General features: G+C 30.7%; 4 protein-coding genes across 9 annotated transcripts; 2 read left to right on the plus strand and 2 right to left on the minus strand.

Annotated features, from left to right (window-relative positions):
- Positions 1–1,313: 1,313 nt before the first annotated feature.
- LOC107930161 (40S ribosomal protein S20-2) lies at positions 1,314–3,140 on the plus strand. Of its 2 annotated transcripts, none has more exons than NM_001416031.1 (4): positions 1,314–1,491; positions 1,984–2,119; positions 2,228–2,341; positions 2,744–3,140. In NM_001416031.1, exons 2-4 carry the CDS (start codon positions 2,008–2,010, stop codon positions 2,884–2,886), a joined length of 369 nt encoding a protein of 122 aa, NP_001402960.1. In that variant the 5' UTR covers positions 1,314–1,491; positions 1,984–2,007; the 3' UTR covers positions 2,887–3,140. The 2 variants fall into 2 exon arrangements, with proteins under 2 accessions (NP_001402960.1, XP_016717231.2); XM_016861742.2 differs by having other exon boundaries at positions 1,326–1,491; positions 1,987–2,119.
- A 2,201-nt stretch (positions 3,141–5,341) lies between these two features.
- LOC107930160 (40S ribosomal protein S13) lies at positions 5,342–7,054 on the minus strand. Its single transcript, XM_016861740.2, has 5 exons — positions 6,910–7,054; positions 6,742–6,814; positions 6,514–6,652; positions 6,190–6,376; positions 5,342–5,679 (listed from the first exon to the last, which is right to left on the minus strand). The coding sequence occupies exons 1-5, from the start codon at positions 6,930–6,932 to the stop codon at positions 5,646–5,648; spliced, it is 456 nt and encodes a 151-aa protein (XP_016717229.1). The 5' UTR covers positions 6,933–7,054; the 3' UTR covers positions 5,342–5,645.
- A 2,227-nt stretch (positions 7,055–9,281) lies between these two features.
- LOC107930191 (65-kDa microtubule-associated protein 3) lies at positions 9,282–14,652 on the minus strand. 4 transcript variants are annotated; one of them, XM_041076963.1, is made up of 14 exons: positions 14,366–14,539; positions 13,205–13,287; positions 12,833–13,039; positions 12,495–12,746; positions 12,189–12,398; positions 11,943–12,098; positions 11,691–11,844; positions 11,446–11,597; positions 11,260–11,347; positions 11,011–11,084; positions 10,677–10,751; positions 10,278–10,542; positions 9,770–9,855; positions 9,282–9,673 (listed from the first exon to the last, which is right to left on the minus strand). In XM_041076963.1, exons 2-14 carry the CDS (start codon positions 13,274–13,276, stop codon positions 9,413–9,415), a joined length of 2,052 nt encoding a protein of 683 aa, XP_040932897.1. In that variant the 5' UTR covers positions 13,277–13,287; positions 14,366–14,539; the 3' UTR covers positions 9,282–9,412. The 4 variants fall into 4 exon arrangements, with proteins under 4 accessions (XP_040932897.1, XP_040932896.1, XP_016717266.1 ...); XM_041076962.1 differs by having other exon boundaries at positions 9,282–9,855; positions 14,496–14,652; XM_016861777.2 differs by having other exon boundaries at positions 9,282–9,855.
- Positions 14,653–19,544: 4,892 nt separating this feature from the next.
- On the plus strand, positions 19,545–24,731 carry LOC107930286 (protein TPX2). Of its 2 annotated transcripts, none has more exons than XM_016861904.2 (16): positions 19,545–20,226; positions 20,340–20,429; positions 20,581–20,740; positions 20,898–20,994; positions 21,456–21,506; positions 21,710–21,804; positions 21,901–21,979; positions 22,094–22,156; positions 22,294–22,344; positions 22,469–22,527; positions 22,730–22,808; positions 22,897–22,998; positions 23,175–23,237; positions 23,326–23,370; positions 23,482–23,585; positions 24,366–24,731. In XM_016861904.2, exons 1-16 carry the CDS (start codon positions 20,040–20,042, stop codon positions 24,388–24,390), a joined length of 1,350 nt encoding a protein of 449 aa, XP_016717393.1. In that variant the 5' UTR covers positions 19,545–20,039; the 3' UTR covers positions 24,391–24,731. The 2 variants fall into 2 exon arrangements, with proteins under 2 accessions (XP_016717393.1, XP_016717395.1); XM_016861906.2 differs by having other exon boundaries at positions 23,326–23,347; positions 24,366–24,393.
- The last annotated feature ends 917 nt before the right edge of the window (positions 24,732–25,648 follow it).

Genomic DNA, 25,648 nt, shown 5'->3' on the forward strand with positions numbered 1-25,648 from the left:
AATAGAAATGGTTGCAGGAAATATTGTTTGATGGCAAAATAGTTTCAACTTTCGTAGAAATCAAATTTGGGCTTGGGTTTTATTTATTAAGCATTGGGTTTGGACTTTCCATTTGATAATACTTGGATTAGGCTTCTATATATTTAAATTTTGTAAATATAAATATTGTACTTAAATAAAAACAGGTCTAAACTTATGTCAAAACTTAATTTTTAAGCTTTGCATTCTTCTTCAAGTCCTCTTATATTTTAAGTAAATTTCAACTTGGACAGATAGTTTAATCTTAGACAATTCAAAAAAAAAAAATTGTAAAACTCATAGTTGATGAAATTGGAATGGTTGAATTCAATCCACATATCGACTCGAAAAAAAAGTTGAACCGGTTGAATTGCAAATCACTCTTAACTAAGACAATAAAGCTGACTGAACTAATTAAATTAAAAAATTTAAATTATTTTATTTTACAAACTTTTAATAATTTATTTAATTGAAATCGAATAAATTTACAAATTTAAGACCTTTTTGAGTATTTAAAAAAGACCAAAAACCCTCTTGAAATGACACCCAAACACTATGTTTAAACTAGAGTTGAGTATTCGATCGAATTTAGTAAAAAAAATTTAAGTTAATTGAGTTGACAAGTCCTATTTTATCATCGTAACTCAATTTGAAGTTTTTTCAAATTGAGTTGAGTAAAATAAAATTCGAGTCGAATCGAATCAAGTGAAATTGTTTGAGTTAAATTAAAAAATTAAATATGTCAAATAAAAATCTTATAACAGTATAATTAATTCCCTGTTAAAGCACATAAATTTGAAATTATATATATTTGAATTTTTTTCAAAATTAAATAACAAAAACAATAAGATACTTTAGTATGATAAACTTGAATCAATAATTAACTTATTTAGGTCCCAAAATTATTATTTTAGAAATTTTAGAAAATTTTAACTTTCTTCATATATTGTTTAGATTTTTTTTTAAAATTATTTTATTATTTTAAAAATATAAATTTTGGAATTTTTATAAATATTTTGATTTTTTTTTTAAATTTTTGTTGAGAGAAATACCAATTTGTTCATTTTTAAAATTGATAGGGACTAAAAGGATATTTACAGCAATCTATTATTCGAGTTATCCAAATTGTAAAATTCAACTCGATTTAAACTCGAAACTTGAATTATTTATTCAAATTTATTCTCATAACTCGATTTAATTAACTCAAAATTTAAAATTTTTTTAAAATTTTTCAAATTAAATCAAATTTTGCTACACCAAATTTAACTTAATACCATCCAATATCTCAAAGACAAAAAATTGATTCCGTCGTGGGTCAAGTATCTGCAACCCGACCCGGAGAACAGCTTTTGCTCTCGAAAAACCTTAACCCTACTGATAAAGCACAAAGCACAGCAGCACCCCACCATTTCATTTCGAGAAAAAAAGCAGCAGAGGCCGCGGCTTTCACTTCCCTTCTCTCACCTCTTACAGGTTTCCCCCTCGCTTTTCATATTTTCCTTCCTATGTTAAATCTGTATATATATATATATACACACATATATGAAAAGGCTTTCATTGCAATGGAGGCTCGGATTGTTTTTCTTCATCCTCATGGTTTTTTGTTTTTGTTCTACTGTATTTAATGTTTTACCATCAGGTTTTATGTTTTCGGTTTTCGAGTTTTGATCTTCAATTAAACCAGTAAAAGGATAAAAGGCTACTAATCTTAGCCTAAAACCTTTTCAATTTATGCAATACAAGGATCTCTGTTGCATATAGATTTTTTTCCTACTTGTTTCAGATAATTTTGGCTTGAGTTATGTAAGGAATATGGGAAAGTTTTATTCTTAGCTTGAAGTGGTTTGAATTTGGTGATTCAATCTCATGTTGTGATTCACACTCAATGGTTTTAAGACTGTAAACTTTGTGAATTAAGTTTGTGATGAGAAATTTTGTTTGTTGTAATTCATTGTTCTGAACCAGAAGCCAGAAGTCAGTTTAGTAGCAATGGCGTATGCTGCGATGAAGCCTACCAAGCCGGGTTTGGAGGAGCCCCAAGAGCAGATTCACAAGATCCGGATCACTCTCTCCTCTAAGAATGTGAAAAACCTAGAAAAAGGTACAAATTTTTTTGTTTGATGAGAGTAGTATGGCTTCATTTATAATGGATATTGACTCAATTGATTACAGAATTCATTAGTTCAATGTGTTTCTGTTTGATTGGTAGTTTGTGCTGATTTGGTTCGCGGTGCAAAGGATAAGAGACTGAGGGTTAAGGGACCAGTAAGAATGCCCACCAAGGTTCTTCACATCACGACCAGGAAGTCTCCCTGTGGTGAAGGTATTTATTTGCCTTGCATCTGACTGACTCTGATGATTTATGATGCTTTTCTTTAATTATCCATGCTCAACGCATATTCAAACACATCTGATGATGTTGTATATGCTTGTCTACTACCATTTGAATTCTAGAACCATCCTCTTTTTTTATATTTTTCGGAACAATCTTTAAGGACTACCATTTGGTACACATTGTTTTGTTTGTCCTACATAATGGATTTTATATATGTGTTCTTTTTAATTGGATGTCCACTGGTTTACTGTTGAATATGACGTAGTTGTTTGGAACTATATCTTTTGATTGTGTATGTTAGCCATATAGCTAGGGTTTCGACATGCAGGCCTATGTAGTCAAGCATGCTAAGGGTTTCATGTAACGTGAGTAATTTGTTTGGCTTTGCAGGAACAAACACATGGGATCGGTTTGAGCTCCGTGTTCACAAGCGAGTTATTGACCTATTCAGCTCCCCTGACGTGGTGAAGCAGATCACATCTATCACCATTGAACCCGGTGTTGAGGTAGAAGTCACCATTGCAGATTCTTAAATGTGCCTTACTGTTGCTTTTTGGCCTCACAAGGTTTTTAGTTTATTTGAAAGAGACTTTTGATTGATGTGACCTTATTTGCTTGGATCAATCTCAAGCTTGGATGAATGTTGTAGGGTTTCTATAGTTGGTGTTTTTCCCATAATGGAAGTAAAATTCTAATCTGTTGGGTGGCTTTATAGTTTCATTCCTTTTTGTAACCTAAAGATTATGTTGCGATATTTTGATTTTATGCATTATTTGGCATTAAGGAATTGAATGAGTTGCTTTATGTTCATCCCATGATTCAAAGATTAGTAAAGGACCCAAGTGTTCAGTAACATCAGTGATGCATCTAAAAAGACTAGCTTGGGAAGACGGTTTCTCATTCTATGTGGATTCTCATCATTGCCCCCTCAACTGCATAAACAAAACTATATAAATATCCCGTCCAATAATGAATATGGTCATTATCGTTATTGATTTATTATATTATAGTCATTGAGCTGTTAACTAGATTAATAGAGTTTTATGTCAAATTATATGGTTAATTTTTATTTTTTTTCAATTTTTTTCTTTTGAATTTTCTTTTATTTCTTTCTCTTACCAAAATATTTGCATCAAGAAGCAAAGGAGATATAACATAACGCTTTGGATCCATTGTCAAAATTGATATATTTCTTCGCATCCAACTAAACCCCTATTTTCCTCCATCAATGGATGGAACATTCTTGCTTATGGTATCAAATCCCCTCCTCCGTTGTCTTCCTCCCACTTCCCCGTCACGGTTTTTCACACTCTCTTGACGGACCATATTATTTGGTCCATGGACACCCCAATCCATGACACTTAGAGGCAGTCCTTGTACGGACTCTCCTACCAGGTATTCACCACCATGGCCGAGAAGTTCAAGCCTTCTATACCCGCCTTGGATCTTTCCCTTCCCTCAAATTACGCTGTAGCCATGGTCCTTTCTTGTCTCTGCCATGGCTTCTCCACTAAAACCTTCGCTTCACACTCTTCTTTGAACGAAAATCACCAACATGGTGGCTAGTCCCTTGGCTGACTTCATTCCCCAACATTTGTGGAGCTATTAATGGGAGCCCCATATACGTCCGTGGATTGAAACTTAACGACTTTATAAATGTAAATATGGGTATGATTCAATTTTGCTTCAAGTTGATGCTGATCAAAGAAAAATTATCTGGGAAGTTTGTGTTAAAAGCTCCTGGGACATATGATGCTACTCATTTTAGAAATAGTTTGTTGGATAATGTGATCAATGTTAGAGGTCATCTCCATTTGATTTTCATTTTAAATCAGTACTAAAATTTAAAAACGTTCTAATTACATATTCAAATTATCAATAATATATCAATTAGGTTCCCTTATTGTGACATAATTTTAAATAAATAAATAAAGTAAACTATTACTGCAAACTTTTAAAATTTAAACCTAAAAATAAAGTAAAAAAAAATTAGAGTGAACAATAAAACTTCTGTAAAAATTTTGAAAACCTCAAAACTAATATTTTTACAACCACTTTTACATTATTCATTTTTTTCATCAAAATTTTCATTTTAAATTATGTAACATAAAATTTAACGTCTTATAATTGTTAAATGAACTATTTTTGTAATCAAAAGACCTTAATAGTTTGGGAATATAATTAGAAAGTTTTAAAATTTACAGGCTAATTTAAAATAAATATTATAAGTTAGAGATGTAAGATGCAATTAACAAAAAATAATATAAAAAAATATAAAAACCGAGACAAACACCTCTTAACCCATGTAAAAACATTATACTATAGGCATCAGAATTTAGCTTATCCTAAATAATTCCATTCCCCTCACTAAATTATCAAAAAAAAAAAAAAAACCCAGTAAACTCCACAACTGAAATTAATATGCCCAGGTTAACAACTAAGTCACCATATCATAATTCAATTTGATCTAAAATGAAAACCCCGCAGGTGAACAAGAATGAGAGTGAACAACTTAGTCACAATATTATAATAAGTCAATAACATCAATAACTATAAAATGATTATTTTTTAATTCTATAACTAAAAACTTATGCAAACAGTGACCAATAATTCACACCATTATTCTAATGTCAGCAACTAACCTACTAACAACAATATTATAAAAAAAAATCAGATTATATTAAATTAGAGAAATTAAAACTTAACATAGAAAAAAAAACCTAAAATCATAATGAAACTATTTTACGTCTTAACAAGTTTTTAATGTATGCATTTTCCAATTTTAGTCCATATATTAAACTCATATTTATACACTAAAATTATGTTAATAAATTAATACCATAAATTGTACAAACTACGCTAGTTTACAACAAATAATTTATACGTTCAACATAGCATGTCAGCACCTTGAAGGAGATGAAGGAGAAATTGTTTTAAAACCAAAGTCCATGTGAAGGTTTTGAACAGAACCGATGTTGAACACAAAAATGCCTCTTCAAACACCAACCCTTTCCATTTCGAGAACCCTTATAGGAAAAGGGTGCACTAGGGTTTCAAAATTCAAAGATTTCTTGCTTAAAATTTCAAATGGACGAAAAGAAAACAAGTACAATCTCATAAGTAAAACAAGTTTTCGACTTTCTTTTCCAAGCATAACAAAAATTTTAACAGCTATAATTAAAGTCTTATATCAGGACATCTCACTAGAACAACAAAACACAATCTAGCTTCCACCGTAGCATCAACATCAAACCCGGATTCCCACAAAATTGCACCACCCCACATGCCTAACTTAAGCAACGAGAGTGCTGGCTGTTGTAGATTCGCTGCAAACCGAGATGTGGGAATCAATATTGCAATTCAAAGCTTTGGAGAAAACATAATATATATACAGGCCAGATATATAGGAAGAAACATACATGGTAATAGATAACAAAAAATGGCACAAGAAATACAATTGAAACAAATGGAGGACAAATTAACATGCTCCTTATGGTCTAATGCTATGGCCTTAGATATACAATGTGCAGAATATCCATTTTGTAATGAAATTATGCAAAGTATGGTGACAACTCTTTAGGTTCATCCCTTGCACCATCATAACATACTACATTGAACACACCGAGCCAAGAATGGTATGAATGAAGGAATAGAGTAAACAATCCCAGTTCAGAAACTGGACATAGATTGCAAGAAAGCTCAGCGTGTGACCTAGAGAGGATGTAAAGGAAAATTGAACCCAAATACACAGCAGCAGAAGAAATCACTATATATCAAACAATCGCTATGTCAATACCAATACAAGGGGGGAAAATAGGAAGAGATTAGAGACGTACTATTTCCAGACCGGGGGAAGCTTCTTTGTTTTCTTGTAGTAGCGAGCAAGCCTGTGAATCCGGCTCTCAACAAGGATCAACCTGAACTTGGAATCCTTGTCCTTCCTGTTTCTCTCCAAATGCTTGCGGATGGCAACTGCCTTCTTGATAAGGTGATACAAATCCTCAGGAATTTCAGGGGCCAGACCTTAACATGAAAACAATAAATTTAATAGCAACCCACTGTTTCAATCTTGGCATAAAAATGAAAATTTGCAGCCATCAGAGACAAGAAATAAAAAATGAGTGAATAATAAGATCCAAGCGTGAAGAAGAATATAATACCGTGAGCCTTGAGGATACGCAAGATCTTGCTGCCAGTAACGCTCCTAACTTGAGCAATACCATGAGAATCACGGAGAATGACACCAATCTGAGATGGGGTCAAGCCTTTCTTTGCGAACTTGCAAATGTTTTCCTCAACCTGAATACATTATTAACATTGAACCGTTAGAAAACATTCATGGGCATTTCATTAATCAAGGGAACAGAAAAGGGCTTTCAAGTATTCACATCTTGAGAAGAGATCTTGAGCCAGCTTGGCGGGGTCCTCTTGTAAGGCAGAGCTGAGGCTGAAATACCCTTACTGCAAAAAATAAAAATAAGGGAAAATGTTAACAATGTACAGAAAACACACACACATATATAGATAGGGAGGAACAGGGAGGAGGAGGAGGATACCCGCGACTGTGCATACGACCCATGGTGGCTGCGGCAGCGGTGGTGAGGCTTCTCTCTTTCCCGCTACTGTTACTACGTACAAGGCAGGCGCACAACTAACCCTAGCTTCCTTCCTTCTTATCAGTTTTATATGGCGTTTTTCTGTCTTTAGGGTTTTTATCAAATTTTTAATTAGTTTTTTAAAATAATGTTTTTTAAATTATTATAATTAGTTTCTAAGTGGTTTCTTTTTAATTTTGTTTTTCGTTGAATATAATTAAAATATATTAATTTATTTAATAATTAAATTATTTGTACAATTTTTTTTTGTAAAAGTATTTGTCTCATATTTAAATTTTGTTTCATAAACCATTAAAAAATTAAACCAAATAAAAATTAATATTTTCACTAGTTCAATTTTTAATTATGTTTAATAAGTTGTAATAAAAAATAAATTATAGAATTTAACAATAAAAATGTAAAAATTGATAAATAGATAATGAGTTATTTATCAATTAATGTAAAAAAATTCAATATTTTATTTTATTTTATTTCTTTTAATACTAGTTCTTAAATACTTTATTTCAAAACTTTTAAATTTTACATTTATCAAATAAATAAATTATATTTCGTATTTAATTTTAACTTAAATTTAATACTTAATTACTTAATTTTTAATACCTAATTACTTAATTATTGTGTTATAAGTAAAATGATAAAGTGCTTATTATTAAGCATTTGCTTGACTTGGGTTCATGTGTATTGCATTTTTAGTTGTTGTATTTAAATATTTCATATAAAAATAGTAAAAGACAAAAGTATCATTGTACTAATATTGAATTCTTTATTAAAATATGTTTTTAAATAATTTTATAAATGAGTCGATGTCAAGTTAATTTGCGACACCAACTCAGTTAAACAATTACATAAGTATAATATAGTTTTGCTTCATGTATTAATGCAAAAGCAATATTATTCAAACGGTTAAAATATGTCTTAAGACCATGTACTATGCGGAAATTTGGAATTTAATTCTCATACATTTATTTTTACGAATTTAGTCATTTTACTTTTATTAATTCAAAATTCACATCCAATTGTTATCAATGTTAAACTTATTTTGTTAAATTCAAGTTCATTACAATCAATGACGGCATTGAGGGGGGTGACAAGGGCCCTAGCCCCTTAAAATGTAAAATTTCACTTTTCACTTTTAAATTTTACAAATTTTTAATTTAATCTTTTAAAAATTAAAAATATATAAACTACTAAAATTAAAAAATTACATTTCAGTTCTAAAAAAGTACACTTAATTCTGACCCTGTAGGAACTATTTTTTTTTTACTTCATAAAATAAGGGAAATTTTATTTATTTATTTCAAAATGTGTATTAAAAGACTTTTAAAGAGAGGAGATTGGAAGGACCAAGCATTGAAAACTAAGTTCCATGTTGTTTGGGTTACAAGGAGTAGTAAAGCTAAATGAACATTTTTAGTAAGCCTGCAAAAGAAGTAGATGTGAAGACATTTAAGAGGAAATTAGTTCATTTGGATTGTTTATTATTGTCTTGGCACAACCTATACAGTTTTAAAGTGGTAAATAACTTAAAAATTCCTTATTTAAATTGACGAATTTTGACTTGTTATAGTTTTTGTTTTCTTTTAAAATTCTGATGGTAGATTTAATTTAAACTCTAGTAGATAAATGCTACTTTTATCCTTGAGAGTTTGGTGTAGCTTCAACTCTACTACTTGGAGACTATAAATAGGGCTGGCCATACAGCTTCATGGCTTCTTCTTTTTTTTTTTCTATTGAGATTCTTTTTCACAATAACTCTTCAGAAGAAGTTTTCCACTTCTGGATTTGTCAAGGATCAACTTGAAAAGGTTGTATGCCATCATTTCAACCAGATTGTCTTTAGAGAAACCACCTGTTGGGGGACCAATTATCCATCTCTTCTTCTTCTTTTGTTTGTCTTCGTTTAAATATTTATCATCATCATCATCATCATCATCATCTCTTTTTGTTCAAATTTTATTTTCTTCGTTCTTGTTCTTTTAATTTCATTTTATTGATGTATTTGCTTGCCATTTCTAATTAGATTTGTGGTTATAAGTTTATCTCTTCCTTTGGTTCATCATTATCCAAAAGGCCATACTATTTTTCTATTCTATTTTATTATCCCTGTCTTATTAGTATTTCCTTTGCTGTTTTCTTTCGGACTAATAAAATGAGATTGGATTATGGTTAGATTAAGTAGACAAGAACCAAAGTCAGAAAGAAGCCAAATAATTACTGTAACCTTTAAGACTGGATAAAAGAATGTACCAAAAAAAGAAGGGAAAACAAGGTATTTTCTTTTAAAAAGAACCTCAATGACGAAAATACTGGGATAATAAAAGCTTGCAATTCGTCCACGTTCAGGCTCGCAGTTATACATTCACAGCAGAACAGTCAAAATTATAAACATCAAAGAGAGTGAAAATTTTTAAAAAATCAAGTAATAAGAAGGTTTCTGAAGCTTTCATACTTGTATCATTGATGGAATTTGTTTATCCGAATGCATCAAAGCAAGCCTCTTTTCTTCAAACGACTGTTCCATCTCTTCATGAGTTTCTTCGACTAGTGAAGTTTGCAACGTTGGAGGTGGTGTTATGTCTGTCTGCATTTGAACTGACGCTGTTGAATGCATTGCCTTTGGCTTCCTATTCTCTTCGTCGACTGAAGAAATCGTCTTCAAGGGAGTCATGGTGTTGTTGGATGGATCGTTGGTCGGAATTGTTTTCTGTAAAGTTTTACTTTCACCGTTATCTTCAAGCTTGTTTGTCATATTGGCTTTTGATGATACTGGGGGGGAGATGGGCGAGAATGGCTTACGAACCAGTTGTGATTCTATTTCATTAGTGTTTACGCCGTTTGATGGGTGCTTTCGAAAGGGAGCATCGGCAATGTCCTGGTCTCTCTTAACTGCAAATAGTGAAAGTGTCAGGCTTTAATACCTAAAAGAATGAACAAATTTTGAAAGAACCGAAGGTGCTTTAGTAGTTGGTACAATTTTGATTGTTGGTTAGAGTTGAGATTAGGACTGTTAATTTTGAACATGGCACAATTACATGACTATAAAGTATTGGACAAATATACAAAAATATCAATATATATTTAACACAAATTATTATTAACATGCCATATTTTATATAAAAATATACAACCTTCAATAGCAGCTATAGAGTCAAACTGTGAAATGAATCTATAAATCGGTTTTGGGTATATAAAATTCTTCCAATGTTTGACACATGAACACAATTATAACACAAATATGACACATGAATACATGATCAAAGTCTAGTTGAGATGTTCTTGATTGTAACAAGCATGGACAGAGAACTTACAAGCTGGGGAAGCTGGAATGGCGTTATTTTGTAACATAAACTCAGTTTTCTTATTAGAACGTGTTTGAGAAATCCTCGGGGAATTGACTGAATCGAGTTTATGAGCTTGAAGCATTGGTCCTCCCAAGGCGACTTTTTTAGTGCTTGGAACTCCAGTACACTGCTTGGAACCCTTTTTTGCACTCTGCGGCTTTGGTGGGCTTTGTTTTGCGCCATAGAGTACCTCTTGCTCGGATATTAGTTGTCCCTGAAGTCTCTTCTGGTCCTGAACAACAAAAATGACTAAAGATCAATTTCAACTAGGAAAATGTCCCCATTTGCATATAGTCTAGGTTCCTAAATCGGTAGAACATTATTAACATGTGCACCATGATTAGGGAATAAGTTTAGTTATCTTACCCGCAGCCTACGGCGTTCTTGCTCTTTCTCCTCTCGTAAATTAGCATAATCTTCAAGCATTGAAAGAACAGAAGTCTGGATAGTGTAAAACGGGTCAGTTAGACAGAGTTCGGAATTTGTCTATAGTTTTCTTGTCATAATTGTGTTTGATATTTTAAACAAACTCTGAGCTGTTAATAATTTGTATCGTATAGATTTCAATATTTTTTATATTCACATCACGTCTTTGTTTCTATATCGTCGTCTAATTTTGCTAGATCTACAGTTAGATACCAAAAGTGCAAGCAAATATGGAACATAAAGACCCAAGGGGGTAAGTTATTAGAGTACGCACACCATCATACAAAAATTCAGTCCCTCTCTCCTCTTCCCATGCCATAATCTTTGAAGTCAAAGCCTCCACCCTTCCTGCATTAATATGATATAAGAAAGCTTCAGCACTGTGTTAACTAATTCTGCTCCAAACAGGTAGGAAAAAGAAACACTTCGCAAGAAGCCTCAAAAATTTTGGATGGATGATGTGAAATCTTAACAACAAAACCAAGTTTATTTCTCAACCATTTATCTTAAATGTACCATATACCTGGAAGTTTATTAACCAAGGAACGAGCTTTCTCGGCGCGCTTCAGTGTAAGATGAGTACCTCTTCCGGCATTATATCGGTTTTCATCCTATGGAATAACATAAAATGAAGCAACGTTACCATTTTAGGAATATATAAAAAAAAAAAAAGAACCTCTGAAGAGATGGCAAAAAGTAAAACGTTCACCCTGTTATATTCCTCAAGCCAAGATTCCTCCTCACATGCTGCCAACCATTTCTCAACCTTCTCAAGTATTTCTTTTCTGCTAAAAGCTTCCTCTTTAACCTTGGCAATTTGAAGTTCAATTTGTTCTAGTATAGTTGCAGCATCAACCACTCCTGAATAAAGAAAGTAAGAATGACACACACTAGGAAAAGCTGGTGCAATAAGTACAAATGGTATGATGACAGTGATGTATCATTAGCATGTACCTGAGTCAATAGCTTCAATTTCATCTTCTAAATGAGTGTCAGGAATCAAGTGCGTCTTTGTAGAGATCTCCTTTAGCTCTTCTCTCTTCTTGAGAATGATCTCTTTCATTTTGCTCGACTTTAAGTCTTCCAGTCTAGAAACTTCTTCCTCAACCTGCACAGCATAGCATATTTATTTCTCTGTTAATCCAGAGTAAAGCACTTACATAGTTGAAGTTCAGCTAAACTGGCCTTTAAACATCCATCACTTACATAGTTGATAAAATCGTCAGAGAGAGTGTTGGGTTCAGTAATTTCATGCTCTGAAGCAGCTACATTGCAGGTAACATTCTGAAACTTCTGTTGCTCCTCAATCGGTGTATCCATCAGATTCCACAACTCCAACATGGTAGTTGCAAGATCTTGTAGCTGTAAAGGGTCAAACGATCACTATTATAATCAAAGAGAAGGAGAGGCCCCGGATTTTGCGGTATGCAAAATACTAAAGTTTATTTTTACCCTTTCCATCCTCTGTATCTTAACTTCCCGCAACTTATTTATTTCTGTTCCCAGCTGCTCGAGTGTATTATTGCTAATGCTCCTCGATCTTTCAGATTCACCTAAACTAGGATGGACCTCGGTAGCTGTAAGCTTGAAATCCATACCCATCACTGAGCAGAGTGAGTTCAATGTGTTAAGATGGTCCTGAACCTGCTTCAGACGATTACTCTGCACAAGAGAAAGATCAGTCAGAGAGCAAAAGATAAGCATGAGTTTTCATGAGGTGGAAACAATAAAGAATTGGAAAAAGAAAAAAAAGTGGACCTTCTCTTTCAGAAGTTCATGCAGCTGTCTATGCAATTCTTCAAGCCTCATTAAGGATAAATCAGTTTCATCCACAACTGTTTCCGAGGAAATTGATTCGGTGGATCCATTTATCTCATTTCTGATCATTTCTATTTGGTCCAGAACGTCTATGAAATGATTTCTTCTTTCTTCCTTCCTTTTCTTCATCTCCTCCACTTGTGAAAGAATTTTCCTGAGCTCTTCCTTCAAGCTGCCAATGTTTTGATCTGACTGAAAAAGTGAACCATAAAATAAGTAAATAGTTCAATCTAATTGGAAACTATTCATCTAGGGTTCATTATCCTTTCATTCCTGACCTGCCTAATATGCACTGGCCTCTCCCCCATTGCTGAACAGATGGCAGCCAGTTCGGCTTCAGAATCGGCAATTGTCTGTCTTATATGGGCTTTGGAGTGATTTGCCTGATCTACCTTTCTTCTGTATACTTCCACACACTCTCGTTCAAGCTCAAGTAGCATTTCATCTCTGTCAGCATCTGTCTCCCCAACTTCTTCCCAGATTATCTAATTTTGTTTGTCAAGGAACCGTGAAAGCATATATATTCGATTAGTGTTCAATTTTTTAGAATAGAAGCAGAAAGATGCATATTTTAACTGAGAATTAACTTGTCAAGAGGGACAAAAATAAAAGATTTTAAGTTATCTTTTCTGTGGAACGATCTGCAATACCTGAAGTTCATTTAGAAGGGCTCTACAGGTTGTTTCCACTTGAACAAGTGGATCAATTCGCTGAGTAGACATGTTAATAATTCCTGACAAAACCAGTATCTTCAAATCAGAAATCATACACAGTAATGCAAGCCAGGAGACTAAAAATGGAAAACTGAAAGTTCGGCTGATGTATAAAAGTGTGAAAAATGGCCAATACTGGTTCAGGTCAGTTTTATCAGTAAGAATGAGAAGCAAGAACAATGAAACAACAGAAAGAAAAAAAAATTGCATTCACCAAGTATATAAGCTGAAGCTTTAAGCTTGCATTGGGACATGAAAATGGATAATTATTGTTTTGCTGACTCCAATTCGTAGCATGTAATTACTTTGTTCTGGACTACTATAAGTTGAAATTAAAGAATCTGTCAATAACAACAGTATCCAAATTCGATATAATGGTTGTTTTAAGACATTCTGTTACTATTTTAGGCAAATACACAGTATACAGGGGTCTGGATTTCCATAGTTTTCTTTTTCTAAATTAAGCATTAAACTAGGAGTTGATTACAAATGAATATTCGCATGAACATGCCAAGGAAAAGGGAAAGAAAATGACATAGGATCCATGACGATAAGATAACCTAGTTTCATCCATCAACTAACCCAATTCCATCAACATCTCATTATAAAAATCATTTGTAAGCTCCATGGCTTTAAAGTTTCAAGGACCTTGTTTACCAGTCAATAACAAAATTTTTATCTTATTCTAGAATATTCAGTGAATAATCACCAAAAAAAAAATCAAAATTAACAACATTATTACAAGAATTAGCCTCCATCTTCAGCTCTCCTCATGTTTTCTTTTTCCTTTCTGTTTTCTAAATTTGATTGTCAGCCAATATTTCAAGAAATCAATTCCAACGTAAAGATTAATGGAAACAGTTTTATCAACGATCATGTTTATCTCTCAACAACACACACTAAATCATGATCTTATAGTAAAATTTTAAGTTACTGAGCACCAAATATTTCAGGATGAGCAATTACAAGAACTCTCCATTTTGACGAAGAATGAGAAACATGAAATATAAACTTTAAGCTCTCCTCGTCAGCCAAGCAAAGTTAGAATTTGAAGGAAAACAGAAAAGAAAAAGAAAAGGTGCAGAGATGAAGATAAACCTGAACAAAAAGAGAATGGGACGAACAGTTTTTTTTTTTTTTTAAATATTGCTTCTCTCAAAAGCTTTGTGTTTGTTTGGTATGAAGAAGAAATAAAAAATGGGTTAGAAAATAGAAACGCAAGGCTTACAGAAAAATACGCGAGAATTAGAGGCTTGAAGTGGTTTCTGATTTGCAACAAAAATTATGAAATCAAAGGTTGATAGAAAGAGAGAGATTGTGTGCTGTGCAGGCGTTTATGGAAAATGGACCGTTAGAAAGCACTTGTTCGTTACGGATTTGTTTTCAAGGGTCCGATATTAGCTATAGTTAAGAAATTTAAATTTGATTTTTTTTTATTTTAAGAAATTATTATGTGTATTTATTTGATGAAATATAATTATTAAATAATATATTTATAAAAATATTATATAAAAAAGGTAGCAAAATTAAGGGTTTTGGGATTTTAATGTTTATCTTTTACGGTCCCACCATTTGGGTTTTTATTATTATTTCATATTTAAATTATTTTTATATATTTTATATAGAAATATATAAAAATAAAATCATCAATAATAATATTTATTTTTAACAGATAACTTTTGTGGTAAATTCTCATTTGAGTATTGTCTATCTAACTTGTAACATCAATTTAATCAAGTATTGAATTAGTGTTTTAGTTAAGGTGTTTAGTACTAGGAGTATAAATAAGACATTGGTACTCACAAGCTATTCAAGTTCGACTATAAAAAAATTTAAATTCAATTCAGTAATTATCGAGTCGAGCTTGAGCTCAAGCCAATCAAACTATTGATCAAGTTGAATTCGAACTTAATAATACTTTACTCGAACAGCTCGCGAGCATTATTGAGCTTTTCATTTTTTTATATTAGGGATAAATCCCAAAACTATACATGAATTATATTTTAATGTGAAATTCTATACATTAATTTTGATTTTATGTAATTTTATACAGGGAATTTTAATTCTATACATTAATTACTAACACAATTATATACAAACAATAGGAAAATAACATTTTTTTTTGTAAATTTGGATTGAGCCAAACCAGAAAACCCCTACCCAGGCCTGATCAATTTTCTAAACAAGTATTATTTTATTATCCAAACTCATTATTTGAGTTTATAATTTTACTTAAATACTTTTATTTTTCAGGCAGACTGAATAGTCAGATCCATGTACAAGAATAATGTATAATATTCTTCATCAAGCCTATCTCATCATTTTCGCACTACACATTGTATTATTGCTTTATGTATTGTAAACTTTTAGGAGTAATAGTCCTGTATGTTGAAGTTGCTTTATTTTGGTAGGCACATTTGTAAAATAAGTTTATTCTTTTTGTATTTTTTTGAATTATACAATTTAAAATTTAGATTCAAGCAATATTAATAATTAATTAATTAATTAATAATAGATAAAAATTTTATAAATAATATTTTATTTTATTTTATTTTAGAATAGAAATTTTATTCTTTTGAATTATACAAGTGAGATTAGCATAGAAGAATAATTAAATATTAATAATAAATATTTTTTCATTAATTATTAGTTTATTAGTATCATGGGTACATATAATTATGATTAAGATTTATCAATATAAATAATATTCAATACTTAAATATTGTCATTTCCGTACCATCTAAAAAACAGAATATTATTAACATTGATAAGCAATATATTTTATATCTTAAATTAATATTGGCTACTTAATAATGTAACTAATTTATTTATGTCGATTTTACATAGATTAAAAATGAAGATTCAATAATAGACATGTCCATCTTTTAAACATATATAACTTCAATTACTTAAAATTTGATTTCAAATTATTCATTTTGAATGTTATATAATTTATGATTTTAAAATATTTATTTTTGAATATTATATGTTTTAATTATTTTAATAATTATTTCTTACATTAGGTACATGATTTAAAAAATATTTTATCACATAAAAAAATATATGTATGTTTAAGTGCAAGGCACCTAAAATCTAGTATATATAAGTACTGTCTTAACTCAGTGGAGAATATAATAAGTAATTAATAATTTGTATGTTTTGAATAATTTATTTTTTAAGGTTGTTTTGAATAATTTATTAAAAACTGTAATTAATGTTAATAATATTTATGAAAATGAAATCTGTTGTTGAATTTATAATAGTATAAATTATTTTCTATTGAAATAATTTTATTTTTATTTTAAAACGTAAAAAATTTGCCAACAAGAGTGTTAGATGCAATAATAAGATATATTATATTCTTAGGAAAAAATGTGTATTTCAACTTTAAAGATAATATAGTTAAAAAGAGAAAATTATAAACTTCAAATATAAATTATAAAACAAACATGAAATGAGGGATTAGAAACACGAATAGCTGTCCACCAAAATAGCTGTCCACCAGAGCAGAACCCATCCTACCTAACATTACTCTACCAAATTTGCCTAAAAAAGAACCCAACATTAGAAGCACAAAATCAACCTTAACGATGTTCACATCATCAGCATCGTTATCAATTAGATTTATTAATGATATTATGAAAATAATTATGTCAAAGATAAAAAAATAAAATAAAATTTCAGAAACCATGATTAAATCTATATAATACCTTGAATGTTATTATAATAATAAAAAATAAAAGTAGGATGATAACAAACATGTCAATATTTAATCTTACGATGATAATAAAACCAAACGTTAAACATTGATGTATTGTTTAAACCAACATTTAATTAAGTTTAAGACAAACGATGTCCGCATTTAACCAAGCATTCTAAATTTAAAATATGAACCATTCCATGACTTGGGCTAGTTTTTAAAGACGGGTATGGATTTGGAAATTGTTTAAGTATTGTAGTGCGCACAATGATCTGGAATACAACTCAAAGTCTACTGTAAAATTATCATTTCATTGGAGTGGGTGTTGGGTATTTTTCTAACACAAATATATTTATTTTTAATGTTTTTTTTTATTATACGATGATTATCCTCATAAGCAAATACACGTGTCAAATTAAAAGCATGTTTAAAATTCAAAGTTGACTTCAAAGCCTACGTGATTTGTGCGTGCGTGACAATAATTTATTTTTAAATTATAAATAAATTTGGAAATTATAAAATGACAAAAGCTAGAGTGTAAGCATTGTGCGGAATTTGAATTGGGGGGAGCGTCCTGTGTCTATGAGTTTTGTTTACTATTTGTCTGCTCCAAATTATAATATGCCAAAAGGTTATTTATAGGCTGTCTACTCCCCACCCACAAAATGGAAACAAATGGACCGTCTGTAGTTATATAAGCCTTCAAGCTTCATTTAAATTTTAATTTTTGAAATTTAGCTTCAATTCTATACATTGAGATAAATATCAATTTTCTAAATTTATTCATTTAGAATAATTTATTTTAAATTCTAATTTAGCCAATCCCCAAATAATAAAATGTCAAAAATGATAAAGGTTCTATTAATTGTGAAAGTATTTATTGAAATTTATGTCTTCATTAATTTTCGTATAATAAAATAGTTCAATTTGTATCGTATCTTATCTTATTAAATATAAAATAATTGATTTAATTATGATAAGTATAACGTAATTGATTTAATTGGTGTTATAAGTTAAATTAATTCGATTAAAAAATAATAAATAATAAATATTATTATAATGTAAATAATTAAAATATAGTGAAAAATCATTAATTATATATTTATCATATTTTCCTGTCTAGTAAACAATTTTCAATTATTAAGTATTTTTGTGATAAATTTTAAAAAACTAATGTGCAAATCTGTCATCAAGCATATTTGAATTCACATTTAAATAACCCATCATTTAATCAAAAGAAAATTAAGAAAAAAAAAAGTTCCAACACAACTGTATTAGATACATAGTAGTCCCATGATGGATGTATTGAAGCTTGGACAAAATCATTCTTAATTCAAATAGACAAGACTCGATTTACTATTAAATATTAATAGTATTTTATTGATGATAAAAAATATATATTTATATATTAGTTTTTTTTTTAAATAAACAAGCTATTAAGTTGATCCCACTATCTGATTGAGTTTAAACAAGAAATTTAAATTTTTTAAATATAATTTTCTTTTCATAATTCTGAACTAGAATTGCTGCACTTAACTATGTGGATAAATTTAAAATTAATATTTGTTTGTTTTAAATATTCATGATTAATGATGATATGAATAATCTTATTAGTATGTATAAAAAGAAAAAAAAATGCTCTAAGGTCATTCTTCACACATGTCCATTACTTTTTCTTTTTACTAAATAATATAATCACTAATTTCAATTTTAATTCCTCTTCTATATTATACTTCTTTCAAATTTGATTATTTAGATTAATTTAACATTAAGTCTTGAAAGTACTTCTATGTTAAAAAATTATTTTTGAGTAAAAATTAAAATTTTATGTTCTTGCAAAACATTTTATTGTCTCAAAAATACTTTTAAAAAGCTTAAAAACTTATTATTTCGCAATATTTTTATTTCAAAAGTACTTCTCAAAAGTAATGTTAAACTGACTTTTAATCTCTATGCATTAATTTTGACATTTCAAATTTTATAATATTACCCAAATACTTTATTTTGATTAAAATATTGATATAAAATTTTTAGAAATATTAATAGTATTAAAATTCTCTATTAAATTTTAAGTTCATCACAACTATTTTTTCTTGTTATATAAATTATAAATGAATTTTTTTTAATTTCAAAATATCACATCAGTATTTTGATAGTATTAATAAATATATTTTGTAAATTTTAAATTTTAAAAGTAAGATTATTTTTAAAAAAAATAAATTTCAAATATATAAAAAAGAATATATTATAATTTTTAAATATTTTTTTATGATTCAGTAAAAAAATAACCGAACTCGAAGCTAGAGACGAACTATACTAATAAAAAAGTATTTTAATAACAAAAAAACAAAAAAAGTTGTCATAATTATACACTTTTTACTTTTAGATGTTGTTTGGGCTCATAACTTTGATTAGAGGGTTCAAAGATGCTAAAAATGATTCGACATAAAATTGCGTAAACAACATTATCCACCAAATTAATTTCCGTTTTTATCGAACAGATGGCGGACCCCACCAATTCCAAACTTTGGAGGCTGAATTTCTATAAAAAGGACATTGGTTTGATATTGCCATTTCATGGTTTCCTTCGGCATCCGATATTTTCGCCGTTCACTTCGACACAACGAAGCAAATTTGGATGATACAAACCAAAAAAAAACCCTTTTTCTGTTCATTAAAAGTTAGGGTTCTACACCATCAACCAATCAATTATTTTTCTTTTCTAGTTTGCTCTCGCATTTTTTAGAAACACAGAGAGAGGAGGGGGAAAAAGGCCAATTCAATGGAGTTTTGAAACTTACGAGCTTTCTCTCTCAATTTCGAACCAAGCTCGAGAGAGAAAGTGGTTTCACAATTTCATTTATTTATTTTATTTTACTTTTTGTTGGTTACTTGGGAAAGAAACAAATCAATACGCTCCGATTTTTAAAAGGAAAGAGACGGAAAAAGAAGTAAAATATTATCCAAGATTTGGTAATAACATTATTGCCGAAACAGAGAAAAGGAATATTTGAATTGTGATTTTAAGCGCCGCGGATTTGCAGAGAGGATTCTTGTGAAAAGGAAAAAAAAATGGTTGATGAAATCGGTGAGGAGGAGTTTTATTCCATCGAGGAATCGATTGAGGGTGAAAGATGTTTTGATCTTGATTACGAGTTTGATGCACCGCGATGCTTTGATTTCAATCACCTAGAAACTGATTGTGAGGCTAAAGAAGCCGAACTCTGGTTCGAATCAGCTGGAAGCTATCCGCCTTCGCGTAAGCCTTTTCATGTGTTTCTTTCTTCTTCGTTTTTAATCAATTCATTTTGCTATATGAAGTCTTTTATTGTGAAGTCTTCTAATAATCTTATAAGATATTTTAATTTTCAGCTTTTGTAATAAAGTTGAAATGGAGATATGATATGAATGGAGATGGAGAATTTGGCAATGATTCAACAGATTGTGATGAACATAATGGAGGTATATTATTGTCTTTAGTTTTCTTTGTAACTTTAGTTTTCTTTGGCAGGATCGATTAAATATGATCTCCGTTTGAACAAGGGTTTTTAAAAAAAATTAATTTGCAATGCACTAATGTTCTTCTTTTCCCCCCTTTTTACTTCTGAATTAGAACCATGTAATAGCTATTGCGAAGGTAATCCGACGGCTAAAACTAATTCTCGGAGCAAGGCATCTCTATCTCGTAATTCAACTTTGATGAGACCTACAGCAAGTTACTTGGCAAAGCAAAACCAATCTCGAATGGTTATTTCCAATAAATATCAGAAAAGGTGTTACTCTATTGTCGTTGGATACCATTATATGATGCCATCGGTAGTTAGAACTCTGTTTTTATATGAATTTTGGCCCCAAATTCAACGGTTAATTCTCTGTTGGAGTCATAATAAAGTAAAAGGGTATTTACTTGTCGGTTCGTTTACTACTCAGGTTATTAAAGTCTGCTGACAGGCTTGATAAGAGCAATTCCTTTCATGAAGACAATGCTACCAAACGACAAAAGCTGGAAGCTGGTTACCTGTGCAAGGTACTCTCACTTATCTAATATAAGATTGGACCTCATTTTTCCTGTATTATGGTTCAAAGGGTCTCTGTGATTCATAATCGTTCTGGAACCAGGCCAATCATTATAAATAATGTCAGAATGTCTGAGTTTACCTTCTATAATTTTCCATGTGATGTTGAAAATGGAAATAATCAGGCAGGTCAAAATTGAAGTGATAGGGATTCTGGGAAAGCAATATACTCTTTGTATATCTTATGTCCAAGAATATTTTGTAAAGCGAGCTGTAATTTGGCTTATGATATTGTTTTCCCCTTCTTTTACATACGTGTCTGTATCGTGGTATATACAGTTGTTTCTGCTTTCTTTTTTGGTTTGATATTACATGTTACTTCACTGTCATCATATATAGCTCAAATCTGTTTGCTAGAGTTTAGATTTTGGCCCTATAGGATGTTCCATAATTTCTAATTTTTGTGAAACAGGCTGCTCATCTGAAGCATCAATCTCTATTTGTGCACAAGAAACCAAAAAAGGTATGTTGTAGAATTAAGAAAGTGTTTTTTATTACTTAGACTAATACTCAAGTGTAAATTCCTTTTCAGCTAACTACTTATGGGCTTATTTAAAGAAGCCATCACCTCCTGTGCGTGTTTGCAGGGACAATAATCTGTAATAACAATTGAGTTAACATCATCAGCATTTTCAGTTTTCTTACAAGTTTGAGTTTGTTGTCCAGGTCCAATCCCTTGATGGTAGTTTGCATGCTAAACCTAAAGTCACAATTCCGAAAGAACCAGAACTACAAACAGCAAGAAGGGCTCAGAGACACAGGTACAATTGATTTCCTATCATTTTTTGCCATTCATCTTGAGATTTATGTTTTTGTGCTTTCCTAAAATGCTGATAGCCAAACGGTGATGATTTCAGGACTAAAGGTAAGGCAGAGTCAGATGAAAATGCAAAATCAAGTGTTCATTTGTTTAAAGCACTCCCCTTAAACAAAAAGGTTGGTACTTTTAGCACTTAAAAATTATTTTTTCTGGAACTTAAATTTTGTTATAAGTTTCAGGAACCTTTGATGTTGAATGTGTAATCTCAATTTTTTCTTTGGACTTGATAGATTCTTCAGGCTCCCTCATTGCCCCTTCCCAAGAAAAGCCTGCCTCAACCACCAGAGTTTCAGGTAATTGATAGCCACAGTAACTTACTAATTTGCTACCTCTTAGGGTTGCCCTTCTTGTCATTGTCTTGAGAAATATCCTGCATGAACCTTTTCTGGATAACTTTATGACACAGATTTACTTTGTTTCATTGCTGCAGTTGTTTCATCTGAGGACATCCGAGAGAGCCAGGCAGCATGCATCTAATCATGTGGGTTATTTAAAATTTTATTTACATACAGCACCTGTATTCTATTTAAGTGTTTTCTCAAGTTTAACTCTATTTGGATTCCACATGTCATTACTTTTTTCAATCCTTGGGACTACGGTTGCAGGCAATGAAAGTACCTAGTTATGTGTCAACTTCAAGAAATGAAAACACAGGCCTCAGAAGGTAATGGCACTTTGGCTTTTAACTTCACTCAGTTATTTTCTACAAAGCTTTCATTCCTTCTAGTGCTTGATGTTCTTTTTTCTCATGTGGTGAACTATCACTTGGTTAATAGCCAAAATTAAACTTTTTGATATATAACCATTGAGATGATTTCATTTTGCTTGCTGAAGTAGCCCTCTTTTCCTTTGCTTTGCGTACATAGCTTCAAGCCCATCAGTTCATTAAAGGAGGAGAAACATGAAGCTGTTAACAAATTTAAAGCTTGTGCTCTTAATAAGAAGGTTAAGCGAATATATTGATTGTCCTCGTTATTTAGATATTTTATTAAAAACAATCATCACATGCCGAACCATGTTGTTGGGTTTTCAGGCAATTTCTAGTAAAGGTGAAAACGGTGTCCTCCAGAATATGAACCAAACAACAGCCACAATGAAGCTTCCGGATGAAGCACCAGTAGAACTATTCAATAAGGTATTACTTCGTACTTTTTCCGAGCTTTATTCAACAACAACCTATAGCTTCAAATGAACCTCCTAAAATGTTTTTGGAATAATTCACACCTTAACCATCCTTAGTAGAATTTCCCAATCTGCTCTTGATTTGGTTGTAATAATTCTTCACCGCTCACTTGCATGATATGTATCCAGCTCACGCTGTCAGCTGAAGTCCATCCTGGTGAAAAGCCTCGAGAAAAAATAGCTCTTTCTGAGGTTGGTTCCCTCAAAATCTTCATTTTTCTGAACCTAAACCTATCTATAAATTGAATACTAATTTAGTTCTTGCACTTGTTGAATTAAGGGATTGAAAGAGAATGAGCCAGGTACTTTACTTCTGCAATGTCAGGTACATTATATGATGTTTGCATGCACCCGCTAGATCACAGGATTGAAGTAATTTTATACATCTTCCTCCTGTTCTTGTATTAACTTCGAATACAAAATATGCAATTTGTAGATCATGAAAGTGGCCAAGGAAAAATTGCAAAGGAATGGAAGGATGCAGTACCAGTGTAGAAGAGAAAGGAATGCTGTAATTGGGCAACAAGAGAACATTAGCAGGTATAGCCTAATTTACCCTGTCAGATTTGTGGTGCTCGGTTTTCCCCCTACTTTTATCAGTAACTTTGACCTATGGGTTTTCTTCTCTTTTTCTGCTATAACATCTTGGTTCCAACAGCTTTTCCCACTTCTATTTGAAAATAATTGAAGCGTTGGCTAAATTGATGCAAGTGTATCTAGTTTAGCTTGATTGGTTACAACTAGCCTGTTGGTAAAAAAGACCCGGTCTGTTTCGAGTTTTAGAATTCTAGTGCAGCTAAAATTTTTGCATGTGAAACAGGTCAGATATCTGGTCTCTGCAGTGTCTTGATGAGTAATGACTGTATTTTGGGTTATTGGAATTTCAAGAAATAAGTCAAGCACTGGCAGCTTAATGTCTAAGGCAGATTAGATTGTAAACTCTAAAGTACTTTTCATAGAAACTGAAACTACCTTGTATAAATTCCATTAGCCAAACTAATAAAAAAAAAAAAGAGTAATCAAAGAAATGTGAAGTCCTAATCACAAAATGCCTTTCTTAAAGTTGGTTGTGGGTAAAGGGCTGAGCGTTGAAAACTAATATGATGATAGTCTTGAATTAATTCATTAGCCTACAGCTTTCTGATTTATGGTTTATTTTAGCTAGAATTTAGATGGGATATCTTTGACATGTTTGTCCATATATATATATGCACATTTTGTCGTAAATGTTTGATTAAGTAGAGCATTTTAAGAACAAGAACCTTATGATTTTGATGCATGTAGTTGAACAATATTGTAAAGGGTTGTTTCTTGTCACAGGAGACTGAGATTGGACATAATGTAAAGTTACCCCGAGTAAATTAGGTTGTCATATTGGCCTTTTTCTTGCACGAGAAAAGCGGGTTCATTGCAGGCAAGTTTTTTGTTGAGAACAGTGGATACTTTGTTTCTAAATGATTGCGGTATTTATTGCTTGAAAAGAGAAGAAAGAATTTTGGAGAAAATAGCAATGTATAGCAGTGTTAAACATTTTGATAGCTTTTGACATGCTTTCCAGAGAAAAAAAAAAGTTACGAAAGAGCATAAATGTATGAAAACTGAAATGTTCACAACATTTGTTTTTGTATATTTGTGTAGATGTTAAAATTGAGCAAACTAGTAAAGCTGATCCTCCTTTGACTCTCATATAGTGCTTAGTTTATGTTATCACCCAGAGGTTGGAAAGTTGAATTCATTCAAATTTAAAATGAAGATTGAATTACTTGAGTTTGCTCAATATGGTTGATTGGGAATGAGCTCTAAGTTTCAACAAGCTTCATTTTTTAAGTTTTAAATTTTAATGACAACAATCAAGTTGACTCCATTTATTTTAATGAAACTCAATTTAATTTTATTCGCTTATGTTTATATTAATCACAAAATATTTAAATATTTTAAATTATCTTTTTAATTTTTTCTAAAAAATCAAATATATAATATTTTGAATAAAAATTATAAATTACCAAATAATATAATTTCATAATGATATTATATAATTAATTTTTTTTCTCTAATTTAAAAGTGAAACTAGATCACAAATAAGAAAACATTGTTAATTAGAATTGCTTTTGTGAATTTATGATCGACAGATAAAGGCAAATTAAAAGAAAGAAAGAAAGAAACGAGAGAATGCAATTTGTATATTTATCTTATACATATTGTAATTTTATTTTAAAATAATCATATAAAATACTATGAATTCATGGATTTGCTTGAAATTAAAATAATAAATAATTTATAATATAATTATCACACGTAACTAGATATTTGGTAACATTACATACATATTAAACTCACATGACTTTGATTGAGCATCAATTTTCTCTCATGTCAAGCTGTGTACCAAGCACCACTTTTATTCAACTTTAGTTATTTTTATTTCAATTTACCTTCACTCAACAAACCATGTCTAAAATAAAGAAAATTACTAAAGATTGTCTGTCTCCTCAAACCCCAAAGTTACGTACACGAAGTAATTATTATCTTTTATATATAGTTTATTATTTGCTAATTTTTGTTTTTGTTTTTACTACTACTTGTCTTGCTTTGTATGTTCTTTAATT

Source organism: Gossypium hirsutum, chromosome A09 (genome assembly GCF_007990345.1).
Source record: "Gossypium hirsutum isolate 1008001.06 chromosome A09, Gossypium_hirsutum_v2.1, whole genome shotgun sequence".
Lineage (NCBI taxonomy): Eukaryota > Viridiplantae > Streptophyta > Magnoliopsida > Malvales > Malvaceae > Gossypium > Gossypium hirsutum.